A 16,186-nucleotide genomic window follows, 5' to 3' on the forward strand; every position below is an offset into this window, starting at 1 on the left:
TTTGATTCACCTTTTATTGTTTATTTTATTTTCACTTACTGAATACGGGACAGACTTGACTGGGGGAAAGAAGGGGAGAAAGAAAGGGGGAAAGAGAAACAGCTGAGAAGAGGGACGGGGGAGAAGGGCAAAAGACAAAAACCAACAGAATGAGCAGAGAAAAAAAATGCATATATCAATCACCTGGATCACCTGCTGAGAAAGAAAAAAGAAAGCAAGCAGAAGAGAACAAGAGTAATAGAATAAACAACATCACAATGATATATGGGAATATGACAGTAAATACTAAATATTAAACATTATTGTGCAGCACATAAGATCAACAGAACACAGTGTGCTTTGAGGTAGGAGCCAAAAAGGGTGTAGTTTGTGATCACCCGTGTGTACACCTGTGAGCATGGACGCGCTTGTTTTTTTTTTTTTTAAAAGGTTCCTTCATGTAATAATCTGCTAGAGGGTGTGGGGGGGCCACAGCCCCGTCCTCCAGGGCATGAAGCAGGTATGGAGGAGATCAAAACTCCAGACATCCAGAGGCCCCCAGAACACAAGAGACCAAGGAAGACCAACAGAGGGGCAGCCGCGCCACTGTCCCAGAAAGAGCTGAGGAGAGTCCCAGATGAGGGCTCACTCAGCAGCCGCGGAGCAGAAGCCAGGGGGAGTTGCAGTGACGCGCCCGTGAGCTCCGCCGGCAGCCAGCCGTGCCTGAGTGACCGAGCCCCAGGCCGAGAGGCCGGGGGCACCCCACCTCCGAAGTGCCCGAGCGAGCCCCAGGCTCCAGGCCCCGATAAGCGGCCGCCAAGGAGTGAGCCGGTGTGTACCTGGACGCCCATCCCCGGACACAAAGAACCACCAACGCACCGATGTCTGAGGGGGTCCGCCACTGGCAGGGGAAGTGGTGGTGGGTGGAGATAGGCCTCCAAACCTTGGAGGGCCTGAGGTGTCCCCAGGGAGGTGGCGCCTGACACCCAACCTGACATATAGACACAGACATACAGGCACACACAGATACAAACATCCATTCCCACCCTCATGCTCTCATATGCACTTACTCCACACTCAACCAACGTGGAGACAGACATAAAGAGACGCTGTACACACGATCACACTCCCCAAGCGTACTCTACGAACCGGGTCTAGGTGCCCCCGCCCCTGGAGGGGGAACTGCACCCAGACCCAGGTGGTGTTACCCTTTTCCCTGCGGTGGGGAGAAGCAGACCGCCCCGACTCTGCAGCAGCAGGGAGGCCCCACACTCCAGACCGCAGTCGGACGGCCAACTCCTCCTCCTAGCCCCCCCGCTCCAGCAGGTCGCAGAGAATGGGGGTGAGAGAAGACTCCGAACCTCCCTCCACCCGCTCATTGTAGTGTTGATGCATGTGTGTTCTAAGGTGCAATTAAAACCCAGGAGGGCATGGAGCTACCTGCCAGAGAGCAGCAGGTAAGCGCATGGTCCCTCCTGCTAGCCCTCAATGTCTACATGTATTTAAAATTGAGAGGTGGGCAACGACGCCAGGGGTGGGGTGTACACCCTGATGGTACTTTGGTACCAATCCCTACATGAAAGTCCTTCCCCATAATGTGATGGTGTCTGTAACAATGTTGCAGGCAACATAACGCTCTCCACAGCTTCTTTCACGTGTGACCTGTGGTCAGGGTGAAGCTTCTTTCATCTGTGAAAAACACAGGGTGGATCTGCCAATACTGGTATTCTATGGCTAGTGCCAGTCATCCCATTCCTGTGCAGAAGCAGACCTGCTGAGGGGTTCAGGACCTGCTACAGCCCTTCAGCTCTCCTAGAGTAACTGTCCATCTCCCGAATCTCCTCCATGCTGATGTGCTGGGAGACACAGCAAACCTGCTGGTAATGGCAGCAGGCTCGGGTGGCCCCCACCCCCCCTCAACAGTGACCTGTTTCAGTTTCAGCACACTGACAGAGGAGAGCTGCTGGTTTCAAAGCCCAGGATGTTTTATGAATGTAACACAGTTTTCATGTGTCAGGCTAAAGCTGAGCTGATGGAGAGAGAGCAGCAGCTGCATGATCTGACCGTCTTGCTCCAGTCCACTAGCAGGGAGCAAGATCAGGCTGTACAGGTGAGCACATGTTTAACCACACACTAATATCAGTCTACGGCTTGGCTGCTCAGCCAAAGCGTGCTGGAACAGAGCTCCTGCTGTCATTCAGCTTTTTTTAAAACCCATTTTCTATTATAATTTACAACCTTGCAACTTATACTTGTCAATGTTCACAAGTTGAACAGATACAGGAACAGGGCAGCAATGTAGAAGTTAAATTAAAAAAAACTTCAAATAATATTAATAAGACGTGGCAATCTTAGTAGCAATAAATGAACAGAGTGAACCTCTGCTGGATTATTGAAACAATAAGCATGTATGGGTCATCACTGAACAATCCTCTCTGCATCTGCAGAGCATGTGTTATTCCCTCCATCTGATAAATCTCTCTTATTTTATCAATCAAGATTTAACCATTTAATGATGATACACTTTAGTGCTGCTGTAAGCAAGATTCTCAAGAGATACTCTTTATTGTTTCCTGTAAAACCATTTGGTAGTACCCCTAACATGGCTAACTGTTGGTCTTTTGTTAACGGTTGTTGGGAAACTATTGAGAGCTTTAAATATGTCCTTCCAAACGGAGCCAATGGACATGACCATGTGTGTGAATATGTGTGAATGGGTTCCTAAGTGAGTACCACAATTTCGCCAACAAGTGTCAGGAGTTGGTTCATTTTAGCAACGATCTCTGGGCGGTCTAAAATATCTCATGACCACCTTCCCTTTAAATTCTCTCCACAGCCCAGAATTAGTCACCAGATGGGCCTCACTGAACTCTTCTTCCCAAGTCTCCTCTGAGATTTGAGTGCCAAGCTCAGCTTCCCGCCTGGCCTTAATATACAAAGTTGCACTTGTATTAAAACTCATAAATGCATGATAGAAATTACTAATCAATTTTGGGGAGGAATTACTGTGAAATATTTTTAGAGATATTTCCTCGATGGGTGAGGGCTCCAAACTTGCTTCCATTCTTTATGTTTTGTCAAAAAACTTCTTAGCTGCAAAAATCTAAAAAAAAGTCAGAAGAAGGAAGCTGAAACTTCTGGAGCCCCTCTGATGACATGGTCCAAAAAATAAATAAATTGTGGCCACAAAATACTACTTCGTGCACTCGAAATAGTATAACGTGCGCACGAAATGCTCATTTGTGGGCACGAATTGGGTAAAACGTGGCAACGAATTCTGCATTTGTGGCAACAAAATAGATAACGTGCGCACATCATATTGATACAATCCTGGACAGCTGCGTAGAGACATAAGCATGAGAGTAGGCTAAACCTACACACCGTGGGCAGAGACGGTATGATTGACTTTTATTTTAGGCTGGGAATGAGCTACAAATACATTTTGAAAAGCCTGCAATGCAAGGAACCATTATTACGGAGAGACGTTAAAACAGGATACTGCAAGCCCAGTTGCTTTACAGACGTAAGTACCACCTGGACGCTGGGATAGATTTTATTGTCAACCAACTGCAAGGGCCTGGGAAGGATCACGGTTATCGGTCAAGTGTTTCGTGCCCACAAATTAGCATTTCGTGCCCACGAAATAGTATTTTGTGGCCACAATTTATTTATTTTTTGGACCATGTCATCAGAGGGGCTCTGTAGAAACTGACCTCTCAGCTGTTGAACTCAGGTGCTCATTCCTCACAACATGACAAAGTTTATGAAGCCCGTTATTTGACCATGCTCTGAAGCCAGGGTCTTCCATAATAGGACAAAAACCCTGCAGGTTGGAAAGGCTTGATACAATTAAAATTTCTTTTGGACCAAATGTTTGTTTGATTCTACGCCAAATCTTTAGTGTGACCCTTGTCCATTCCCCCATATGCACATCTTAAGTGAAATGTTAGAGAAAAGCAGGGATTCCAATGATCATATTGTCTTCTCAGTGTTTAGCCACGTGCTGAGGTGGTTTTTCCCAGCTCAGTCTGGGCGGAGTTCTTTTTTCTCCTCGTCTTTCCTCATGTGGTGCATTTTCCATAGTTATACCTCTCTGACCTGTCTACCCCGTGTGATGTTTGTGTCATGTACAGGTATGTATGGTCGAAAGGGTAAGATGGTGCTTGCAAAGGTCAGCAGCCTTAACCCAATTTCCTTCTGCGCAGAGCGCAGGGGTAAGCTTTTAGTAATAAGGGGGCGACTTTTTCCTTAAAGTCTTTATCATTAATAAAACCATCAGGCCAGGACTTGTTTTAGTTTTAAGGTTTGAAATCACCTGTAAAATGTCTTGTTCCTGAATTGGTTCATCTAACTCTTTTGCTACCGATTCCAGCAGTGTTCTTAGATTGATCTTTTCTAAGAAATCAGACAGTGTACTGTCATCCTTGCATGTATCTGAATTTTTATATAATGACTTGAAAAAATTGGCAAAGCAACTTGCCAATTTGGTTTGGTTTAGTAATTAGGGTTTGATTCGATCTCAGCTTTTGGACCATATTACAGAATTGCTGTTTCCTGAGTCTTATTGCCAGCACTCTACCAGCCCTACTACCTTGTTCCTAATACTTTTGTTTAATGTATCTTAAATTGCCCTCAATTTTATTGTTAATTAAACTATTAATCTCACTACGCAGCACTTTCAGATCGGACAGCTAGTCGGCTGTCTGTGGTTTTTGTGTGTTATTGCTCGAGGTGCCTTATTTTGGCCTCCAATTCACACCACCTGGCCTCCCTTTTTTTTTCTGGCACTTGCAAATGATATTATGCAACCTCTAATGTATGCCTTGGTGCAATCTGATAGAGTTAAGGGCGATATCTCCGGAGTTGTATTCAATTCTAAGTAAATATTTAATTCAGTATGTATGAACTCACTCAGGCAGCACGGTGGCACAGTGGTTAGCACTGTTGCCGCACAGCAAGAAGGTCCTGAGTTCAATTCCAACATCAGGCCGGGGTCTTTCTGTGTGGAGTTTGCATGTTCTCCCCGTGTTTGCGTGGGTTCCCTCCGGGTACTCCGGCTTCCTCCCACCGTCCAAAGACATGCAGCTTGTGGGGATAGGTTAATTGGATAATTCAAATTGCCACTAGGTGTGAATGGTTGTCTGTCTCTGTGTGTTGGCCCTGCGACAGACTGGCGACCTGTCCAGGTTGTACCCCACCTCTCGCCCTATGACAGCTGGGATAGGCTCCAGCGACCCTGAAAAGGATAAGTGGAAGTGAATGGATGGATGTATGAACTCACAAAACTCGCTATCATTTAGGAGTGAGGCCAAAGTTTTAGTTTTGGTGTCAATCCTAAGTCCCATGAGAGTGATAGCGGTGCATGGTCAGATAGTGTAATTGGTAAAATTCCAATATTGTTAATTCTATGTTCTTCTGTTTTGGAGGTAAAAAATAAATCTATCCTGGAATAGGATGCATGTCTATGCCAGTAAGAAGTATAACCTCTGACTCTAGGAAACCTATTTCTCCAAACATCAGTTGGTCCCAGTTCAGTTGTTAAGTGTTTTAGAGCTTTACTCATGTGAGACACATGACTTTTAGAGCTTGGTTGTTTGTCCATGTAAGGTGACAAGACACAGTCAAAATCACTCCAAGCAGTAAAATACCAGAACATTAAAAATTGTATGAACTTTGGCTCATCCTCATTAGGGGCATAAATATTGAAGAGAGAAACCAATACTCCATCGATGGAGCCATTGACCATAATGTACCTTCCATCTGGGTCTTTAGGATAGCCACCCCTCTTTTCCTGCCAGATTTGTGAGATGAATAAAACACTTGTTGTGCCCACGACCTTTTTAGCTTGTCATGCTCAACATCAGATAAATGTGTCTCCTGTAAAAAAGCTATGTGACCTCAGACCTCTACATTGGAGAGACCAAACAGCCACTTCACAAGCGCATGGCACAACACAGAAGAGCCACCTCCACAGGACAAGACTCAGCAGTCCATCTGCATCTAAAGGTCAAAGGTCACTCTTTCGAGGATGCCAGTGTTCACATTTTGGACAGAGAGGACAGATGGTTTGAAAGAGGAGTGAAAGAATCCATCTATGTCCACTGTGAGCGACCATCTTTGAACAGAGGCGGTGGTTTACGACACCAACTCTCTGCCATCTATAATCCAGTTTTGAGATCCCTTCCCAGACGCCTTAACGCCCACTCACATCCTGGACCATCTGACCTCAGGAATTCGCATGATAAGGTGGGGCCAGGTTTCACAATGAACACACCCGAAACTCTGGCTGATTGGGACCCACACCCAGTTTCACACCTTGGCTCAGGCGATTAGAGGATCATCAGGGGGTCCTTTTGTCCCTCTGTGGGGGGAAACTCCCACTAGGTTTATATCTGGGACTCTCCACCATTTGACCTTAGAACTGAAGAAGCTTCTCGGATGAGAGGTGAAATGTCTTCAAGCAACTTAAAGAAGTCCAGACGCTTTTCTTTGCAAGCTCCTTTGACTACGATGACCTGGATGACTGAGAACCTTCACAGACATATGTGACAATTGAAACTTTGTAGCTGACCTAGTGTTACCTCTTTTAACGGGGCTGTGGAGGCCTTTGACATTATAACTTATGACTTCATATGAAATGATGAACTGAAGTTCGGGGAGAATTGCTGCGAGCAGTCTCAGTGCAACCAACAGGTCTCAGTGCTGTCTGCTAGAACAATATTGGAACTCAGGCCTGCACAACTTGCAACTAAGCTCTGTGATGTAGCTTACTGAAGTAAAGAACTCCGAGTTACCTTCCACCTTGGTCCAGGAGATAAGACCATCATAGTTCACCACCTGCTGGAGAAAGTATGTTTTCCTTGACATAATCCATGGCTTTGGCAGCATCCACAAACTCTTTTTCAATGTTGTTGTAAGAGACAGGAAATCTGGCAGGGTACAGGATGTGGACTCCCAGTCTATCGTGGAGTATCTTCCTCACGCAGTGAAAGCTGCCCTGACTTTCGCCACCCTGCCGTGTAGTCGGGGAATATGGCGATTGGGTTTCCGTTGAAGAGTAGTTTACCTCTGCGCACACTCCTGAGGATGTCCACGGCATCTCCTTTGCTGTTTGATTTAGCAATGATAACTTGTGGGGTATCCCCGTGTCTCCGTTGAGTCAGACTACGATGAAATCTTTCCACGCGGACTTCCCTGTCAAGCCAAAACACCTCTTTCAGGAGCGCTGAGACCGCCTCCGGTGAGCTGGATCCCTGGGTTTCAGCCACACCGGTGGCTCGGCTTGGATAGCGGTAGTTTTGCTATTGATTTCTGCCGTGCTCTCATTGCCTACAACATGCTGGCTCATTATGATGATGGGACTTTCAGATGAATACAAGAAGCTAATAGAAGGGCTGCACGGTGGTGCAGTGATTAACCTCACAGCAAGAAGGTCCTGGGTTTGAATACACCGTCTGAGGGTGCATGTGATTATTAAAGTGGGACATCTGTCAGAATCACTGTACTGGGTTGACTTTCACAGATGCTCATTTCTGTTGTGGCCACAAGGTGGCAGTAATTTACTGTCCTGTACATCACTGATGACTGAGGATCTTCTAGACCCAGCAGTCTTAGCTAATTACAGGCCAATCTCCAACCTTCCTTTCATATCAAACTTCCTTGAAAGAGTAGTTGTCAAACAGCTAACAGATCATCTGCAGAGGTTTATTTGAAGAGTTTCAGTCAGGTTTCAGAGCTCATCACAGCACAGAAACAGCTTTAGTGAAGGTTACAAATGATCTTCTTATGGCCTCTGACAGTGGACTCATCTCTGTGCTTGTCCTGCTAGACCTCAGTGCAGCGTTCGATACTGTCGACCATAATATCCTATTAGAGTGATTAGAACATGCTGTAGGTATTACAGGTACATTTAGGATAAATATACACTTTGCTCAAAACATTTGTAATTTTGTTACCCATAAATTTGCATAATTATGGTTAAAAAGCTGTACAGTGATGCACATGTCTGAGAGCGGCACAGAGCTCTGCATAGTCCTGTTCAGTACTGATGGAAGCAGATTTATAGTTATTGTTGTGTTGTTGGTGTCCCTGCAGTCTCATCGTTTTGTGTATTTTTGATCTGAACATTCAACACACAATAATGCAAATTTCCAATTCCTGTTCTTCTTCCTGTGAAACATCACTTACACGACATAAAACCATCTAAATCCACAGGGTCTCACTCCAAAGGTGGATTCTCTGGCATCGGTGGAGATCCGGCGTCTACAGGAGCAGAACAGCGCCCTGCGTGCTGTGGTTACCCAGATGAGAAAGGACATGGAAGGTCTCGGCCATCTCCTAGTCTTACCTAATGCTGAGGCACCAGTGCAACCTCCGTATCAGGAATCTTCAGCCTCCAAAGGCAACACAGCAGGTGCTGTCTGGCTCTGTATACAAACCTTGATGAGTTTCTGCATCACTGTGACAAACTATACACGCAAACCCTTTCAGTGGGCTCCACATGCTAAGATAGATTTGACCCAGTGACCCACATCACTGCTGCTGATTCTTCTGTTAAACATGCTTTTGTTGAACTTACAGCCACAGACACTCTGCTCATCGCATGTAAGAAAGAAAAGCTTAGAATTATCATGAACTTGTTTTCTGTTTTTCATTTTAATGTATAAAATAATAGCTTTGGATAATCTGAGTGTTAAGCTAAACTTTAACACTCCTTCTCCTTCTCTGTAAAACTGGACTCAGACTCCCGTCAGCCTCTGGAGCAGGAGGTGCACCTGTCAGGTAAGCACCTCGAGGAGCAGCGAGGAGGTGTCACAGGACTGTCAGGCCTGGCTTCAGCCATGGAGGACCCACAACACATCAATCCAGGCAGATCACAGCCTGAAAATCAAGCTGGTATTATTCATACTGTTAATTTCCTCCATATAACCCCAAAACATTACGTTAGCTAACACAAACACTGTAAGTAGATGATAGAGAGGAACATAAGGCGTTAAGCAGCAGAGGTGTTTGTGGCTGTTGAACATGTTCATCTTCCACAGTCACTGAAACCTGTATCTTTGACGTTTGTTGGTCACATTGTCTCCCTCATATCACTGCATCATATTTGTGCCGTGGGTCCTCAGGTGGTTCGTGTCTGGATGAACGTGGCAGGTGCCCCGCTGTGACACGTGTGGAGTCAGCTTCCAATGACATCACACAGCAGGTACTACAGGAGGTTTATTGATCTGTCAGTGGAGGTGGAGCCACTGATCTGCTTAACCCTACCTATCACTGTTAGAAAGCACAAAATGGTTTCATCATCATCTTTTCAGAGGACACTGGTGCAGCAGCTCCAAGGAGACAGCAAGTATGTGAAACCAGCTCTGATGTGTGGCGTGTTTAAGAGCGTCCATCCTGCTAAAAATGACCCCCAGCTCCTTCGCGTCAGGCTGAAGCAGGCAGCGTCCTGCATCGCCCGTTTGAGCAGAGAGAAACAGCAGCTGATAGCGCTGGGCAACCGCCTCCGTGCCCAGATCGCCGCCGACGGACGGCAGGGTAGAGTTACACACCCGTCACTGCACACCCCGGTACAGCACAGCAGGGTGGCTGTGCTGGGAGGCTGCAGCCCAGCCCAGTTTACTGGAAGCATAAATGAATTTAAGGACAAACTGAGACGCTGGCAGTACAAAATCAAACTGGACCTGCACAGTCACACTTTTCCTCTTAAGAATAGTCGGATGGTGTGCCGCTATGAATTGTGGGGATTATTTACTCTCCTGTTGTAAAGAATGCTCCGGTTAATTGTATGCTAAAGGAGGTAATAAAGGACATAATGAAGTTTCCTTTAGAGAAGGAATGTGATTCCAGCACCTGTGAGTTCAGATACTGCAGGTGAAATCACACAGTTAGGAACAGCACGTACCTGATCGTCATCATCTCAGATCAGTCTGACATCACTCCACCTGACCAGTTAGCCTTCTTTTATTCAGTTCCTGTTGGCACTGACGTGGGCTTTCCTGCTGTTTCCTCCTTTTAGGAATGTAAAACAGCGACTCAGGGCCTTTTTGAGGAGACAGCAAACGACAGCAAAAGCATTTAGAGTTCCAGGATTGTGGAGTCACACGTATATCAAATGTTCTGCAGCGACTGCATGAGAACGTTTTATTACTGGATGGATTCAGACACAGCAGTACTGTGTGGGGCTGCAGTGGGAAAAGTTACAAGAAAAGTGATTCAGACTCTACGCGTATGGACTATTATTAGCATGCATGTGTGGTGTTTGTTTCCACAGGTGGATGATATATTCTGTGGTGTTTACAGACAGACTCATGAAAAATGAAGCAGTCCTTAAATATCTCTGTGTCCAACAGCACCGGGGGGGCTGGAGAAGGACACCCCCACAGAGAAACTAGGAGACCACCATGGCCGCCTTTCTGCTGTGGAACAGCTGCAGTACCAGCTCACCACTCAGGTATCTGCTCGTCCTCGTCCTCTTCTCCAGCAGGTTTACAGAGGTTTGAATGTGTTACTTTGTTGTAGATGTCATTTGAAATGGATACAAATGCCGTGGTCTCCATCCCTCAGTATCACACTGACACATGAGTGCAGGCGGCACTTTGTGCAAATGTGTTCAAATTAAAAATCTGACGTTTTTACTTGAGGGGAAAGTATGTGCTTTACTTTAATAAGAACACGTCCGTGTCTGTGCTGCACCGGATACAGTGTTGGTGTGTTTGTGCCATCAGGAGCTGCAATATGCACTGATGCAGAGAGCTTCTGCTGCTGCTGAACAGCACATCCCACCAACAAAGAGCCAGGCTTTCTTCAAAGGGACTGCAAACACTTGCCATGGGCTCAAACCCAGAGACACGTCTGAGGTGAGAGCCTTGAAGAATGCATTAATGCACTGCCAAGCCCAGCTGGCCTGTTCACTCCCTGCCTGGATGGCTGTGTTCTCCTCCAACATGCTTGTTATGTTGAGTGGTGTTCCTAAATGGCCTGTGGTTAAATGTGTGGGTTCAGTAACACTAGAAAAATGCTGCATACTGTAAATGCAAGTACACATTTGTGTGTATATATTAATGAAGTAGTAAACATCAGAAGAGTAAATCTGTGATTCGCACAGCCGTAGTGTAAAATAACTCTTCTTCTTCTTTAGACACGCTCACAGCTGCACTTGTCCAGGACTGTGTCGCATGAATCGCTGTGCTCATTAACGATGCTGTGGGACACTCTGGATCGTGGACTTACGGACTCAGAAGGTATCCACATCCTCCCCACGATGCGCTGTACTCGCAGTCTTTGCACATCACTGTAGTGTAGTCAGAGCACTGAGTGTCAGTTTGTAGCAGAAGACAAAACAAGTTCACAGCCAGCATCACAAACATTCATTTCATCTCATTTTGTATCTAGTTTGTGATCATAAGTACAGTTACTCTATGTTACTGGAATAAAACAAACTCTGCTCCCAGTGTGAGTCAGCGACAGATCAGCTGTTGCTCAACGTGTGGCCTGGTCTCTGTCAGCGCTCCAGGGAACAATTTCCCAACCAGATAAAGCTGACTTGCAGTGATTGGCATCATAGCAGTCAATAATTGTGAAACCAGAAAAACAAAGCACAAAGTTTGAATGATGTGTTGATAAAGGATGAGTTAGAGATGTCTGTGATAGCTGTTAAAGCAACAGTGCTGCTTTCTTGTGTACAGTTCCACTGTGGGAGAAACGTGAGTCTATCTTCTGTCTTTACCGACATCCAACAGTGAACTCTGAGACTGATGACTTATTTAATTATTTATTTATTTAGGACAGTGCATGTTAATGAACATAAATGTAAAAAAAACAAAACAATTACATGAATGTAAACATGCCAGATTATAGCCAAAGGCTAATTTCCATCTGTTGTCCTTAAACATAAAAAAATAGACATAATAAACTTATTTGAGCCAATGTTTCTGGGTGGTTCAGCAGGTAGAGGAGGTCATGATGAACAGGAAGGTACAGACACATCGAGCTACAGACCATCTCTAACTCGGACCACAGCCACAAATCTTCTTGTCCATCCAGCAGGTCGTCTCCAGTCTTCATGTGAAATATGGTTGGGCAACAGGCTGGGCCCAAGTTACTCCGTGAATGTTAGATAGAAAGTGCTTAAAGTGCTTGTGTGGATGGATGAGATTGCAGAAAGCACTGAGTGCTCAGTTACAGCAGAACAGTGCTAAATAAGAACGCGTCCACTTACCGTTTATTTCCTTCTGTTCAGCCCTGACAGCTCATTTCAGTGATGATGATGAATGTCTGCCTTTGGTGTCACTGTCATGGGGATGTGCTTCGTGAGTACAGACGTGAGGTCTCACGTCGTTTTGGGGATGGGAATGATGGTGGAGGGCGTCAGACTGGTGGGAATGGCAGCACGAGTCAGGGAGAGGTTGAACTTTGTACTGTTGTTGTTGTTTGTCAACAGAACTGCATAAAAATCAGCAACAGAATCCTTTTATTCATTTTAGGCATTATGTGGTACATATATATATGGGAAGCATCACTTTAGCTGAGCTGAGCACACATGTCATAAATACACTTGTAGCATCTGTAACCAAACCAGGTAATGAACAGCTGGTTGAAACTCGTGGGAGTTATGATGTCTTTGAACAGTTTATAGATCATAGACATGGCACGCATTAATAGGCTGCACTGGACCAACCTGCACCGACACGTCACTGCAGCGAATCGCAGTGACCTGTGCTGCTGTTAGTGTGTTTTTGGATCTGAATTCAACAAATGAAACAGTTGTAAGTCAACTTCTTTTGTCTCTCCAAAAGGTGAACGTGGGCTCAGGAGCAGACAGTCTGGTGGCTCTGGAGTCCAGATGATGGTGCATGGTAGTGGTGTGATTCCCAGCCAGCCCCAGACTGAGGTCCAGCAAAGCAGGAGCCAGTCTAAAACACTGCCAAGCACTACCAAGACCAACAGACCTGCAGTCCCTGCCAGGATCAGCAAGATCAGAAACTACAATGTTAAAGACTGAGATGGATGTTGAGGAAAAGCCCAGACCAGAGCTCCCAGCAGCTGGCACACTGGGAGTAACACACGAGCATCACGGACAACACAAAAAAGAGAGAAGAGTGGGACAAGGAAGGGAACGAGACTCTGATGGATGTAATGAAGACAATCAGACAGAAAACAACAGCAAACACACACCAGCAAAGGAGGAAACAGGCCACAAACACAAGAACACTCACAGTAAACATGAACACAAAGACAAAAACACTGCAGGACAGAGACAATCGAGACAGAGACAGGACGGATAAGAAACACTCAAGGGACCAAAAACCTGAAACTGGAGCTGAACCACACAGTCCATCAAACTGAGCAGGAAGCAGAACTGAATAACACAACAGGACAACTATGACTGACCGACAATGAAGCTATACAACAAACAGGTTACTGAATAAGATGTGATTGTTTTCATGCACATATGCACCGCAGCAGAAGGAGAAAACAAACCCTGACCAGCAAAAACCTGAACAGAAATCAAACGTGTTGAACCCACGTGAGAGTTTCAGGGAGGAATATTCATGATTTTAAGGAGCGTTACACCTTTATTGCTGCGCTCTCACACACTCTGTCAGATCCAATAACTGAAGAAACTACAGAGACACAGAACACACAGGAGCATACAGCACGAGGCCTTAAACACACACGAGGGGACGAGGCAGAGTGGACACCACAGGGGACACAGCTGGACAGAGTCACAGTAAGGGACTGTCAAAATAAAACAGGAAACGTAACACTGACACAGACACAAAGACGGACGAACCATGGACAAAAAGGTAAAGACACATGGAGACACGTGGAGGAAACTAATAAACCTGAAGCTAAACTAGAGTCACAAAAGTGAACTAACAGAATCCACAGAAAGACGAAGAACCAACCTGAGGAGCATGAGGAAGTAACACTGATCAGTGGGTTAGAACTCCAACATAAATCACGTACTCGTGAATAAATCCTTTATAAAGTTAAAATGTGTCCCCATCATTGTTCCAGTCTTGTTGTCCTTCAGTACATCTTCATGTCCTTCTAGTGGGAGGTTTCAGGTTTTGTCCTGTCGTGTGTAATTCTCTCTGGTGTTCATCCGTCTCTGTGCACACGAGGACAGTCGCACACAAACACTGTTGCAGCAGACCACGGTGGCTTCCACGCGAGCAGCTTCAAAACATGCTTCATCCCCGAGAAAGTATCTGCTTTACCACAGAGATCAGCTGGGTCATCAGCGTACACTGTGGGTGTGAATCAGAGCAGACAGTGGTGTGTCTGCGACAGAAACAATCACTGACAGGTTTGCATGTAAATAAAGCAACTTGCTTTGGTGAACTCTAAACACTCTGTCGTCATGGTTTAACAGACACATGATCAAATCTACAGGCAGCTTCTTTCTGAAACACGAGCAGCTGCTGCTGTTTCTCCTCAGGTTCAGAAACCCACTCCTGTTACATGTTGTTGTGGAGAAACAGGAAGTGCATTTCTCCCCTGGAATAGAGATTTTATAAGTGCTGGAGACCATATTTCATATGCTCCATATGATATCAGCTGTCACCCTGCCACATTTCCTCTCACCTCTCAGTAAACCTTTGTCAGTCCGTCCTTTTATTCCTGATATTCCCAGATACCAAACAGGTGATACACACTGCTAATTTTGTACACTGACCCACTGTGTGTTGTTTGGGACTGTCCCCTTCACTTTCATTATATTATCGTAGTATCTGTGGAAAACCTGGGAAACGCTGATCTGTGAAATACAAGTGTGGGCGTGCACAAAGTGTTTCGACACAAAGTGAACCATCATCAGGACATCATGTGTGGCAGCACTGGTATAGGGACACACAGGTGAATGCTGGGTGACAGCGAGACACACCTGAACTCTGAGTGCTTTGTATCACGCTCACTGCCTGCAGCACTCACATGGATGCAGATTCAGCTTGAGCGTTTTGCCCAAGGGCACTTTGTCATGCAGCCCTGAGGATCCACAGACAGGCTTTACTGTGGGGTATGACATGAAGTTATTTCAGACAACACGAGCTGTACCTGAGCTATCATCCATCCACAGACCTACATCGTGGTGAATGCACCTATTTTTATATAGCAGTCACACACTCACACAAGCACTTTCTTCTGTTTTTTCTCACATTCACACACTCCGATGGATGTGTGAGTAAATCTTGCCTGAGGATATTTGGCAAGCAGACTGGATCAGCAGGGACCGAAGCACACGCTCCAGTGTGAGACCTGCCCTGGCTTCTGAGGCTCCAGGTGGGACACACAGGTCACGGTGTGGCTGCTTTGGTGAGCTGTGTGCTTTGTGTAGATGAGTGTGATTGTTGTGGTCCATTACAGGACACTTCACCTCAGCTGAGGAGCCAAAGTCCCGATGAGCTGGATGGAGCTGATGAGTACTGACCATAGGTGGAGCTGGAGGTCAGCAGCTCCTTACACCATCATGCGACTGAACCGTGAACTCCAGTAACCCTGACAAGTCACGCGAGCTCTCCTGGCTACGTCACAGTTGGGTCCCGCCCTTTAATCACCCTATCTCAACAGTGGCTGCAGGTCTGCAGCGATTGGACGAAGCCTCACATCCTCGCTCCGTGATTGGCCAGCTTCGCCTGTCATCCAGAAGTTGCCGGCTGCACCTTCGCATCGTCAGCTGCGGTGTAACGTTGAGCAGCTCTGCGCGTGCACGTCCCGCAGCGCCCCGTGCACGCTATCAGTACCCCCCCACCTCCCTCCGTGACCGTCGTAGGAGGATGACTAGAGTTTATCGCGTCCCATCTGCCGGCTGCTCTCGTCACGCCGCTGCCGGTTGACCGTTAGTAACCCCGGCTCTTTTTTCTGCGCGCATCCACACAGTTGCTCCATCACTGGCTGGATCGCAGAGCCCTGCCTCTCCTCTCATTGGACTGCTGAGCCAAGCGGTTGTCAGCCCATGTGGCGTGGGCAGGCAGAGTGTGACACATTTAAGTTCATCAGAGAAAAAAGCGTGAATGAAGCGCGGAGGCTCTCACACCCACGGCGGCTGAAGACTCGACACATGACCGAGCGTGCTGAGCGGCTCAGCCTCACGTTTTACCGGAACATCCGTCGGTTCGGCTCAGACAGGTAAGCTCGTCCGCGGCTGCTGCTCGCTGCTTATTGTGGTCCCGACCGGTGTCCAAACTCGGCATCCCCGACAATT

The 16,186-nt window shown here is 46.5% G+C and overlaps 2 protein-coding genes across 11 annotated transcripts in view; both read left to right on the forward strand.

Moving 5' to 3' along the window:
• ccdc57 (coiled-coil domain containing 57) overlaps nucleotides 1-15,428 on the forward strand; it is a 23,338-nt gene extending 7,910 nt beyond the window's left edge. For 8 of the 9 annotated variants that reach the window (XM_082545426.1, XM_082545425.1, XM_082545429.1 and 5 more), the window contains 9 exons: nucleotides 1,997-2,089; nucleotides 8,194-8,392; nucleotides 8,722-8,874; nucleotides 9,105-9,184; nucleotides 9,294-9,516; nucleotides 10,332-10,432; nucleotides 10,707-10,838; nucleotides 11,120-11,222; nucleotides 12,777-15,428. In XM_082545426.1, the coding sequence (XP_082401552.1) occupies nucleotides 1,997-2,089; nucleotides 8,194-8,392; nucleotides 8,722-8,874; nucleotides 9,105-9,184; nucleotides 9,294-9,516; nucleotides 10,332-10,432; nucleotides 10,707-10,838; nucleotides 11,120-11,222; nucleotides 12,777-12,982 (1,290 nt within the window). In that variant the 3' untranslated portion in view covers nucleotides 12,983-15,428. The remainder of the gene's footprint in view (nucleotides 1-1,996; nucleotides 2,090-8,193; nucleotides 8,393-8,721; nucleotides 8,875-9,104; nucleotides 9,185-9,293; nucleotides 9,517-10,331; nucleotides 10,433-10,706; nucleotides 10,839-11,119; nucleotides 11,223-12,776) is intronic. The other variant, XM_082545422.1, reaches the window with a different exon arrangement.
• Nucleotides 15,429-15,667: 239 nt separating this feature from the next.
• Nucleotides 15,668-16,186, forward strand: part of fasn (fatty acid synthase) — a 29,202-nt gene continuing 28,683 nt past the window's right edge. For both annotated transcript variants that reach the window (XM_082545412.1, XM_082545413.1), the window contains exon 1: nucleotides 15,668-16,110. The gene's annotated coding sequence lies outside the window, so the exon portion shown is untranslated. The remainder of the gene's footprint in view (nucleotides 16,111-16,186) is intronic.

Source organism: Aulonocara stuartgranti (genome assembly GCF_965226115.1).
Source record: "Aulonocara stuartgranti genome assembly, chromosome: 8".
NCBI lineage: Eukaryota > Metazoa > Chordata > Actinopteri > Cichliformes > Cichlidae > Aulonocara > Aulonocara stuartgranti.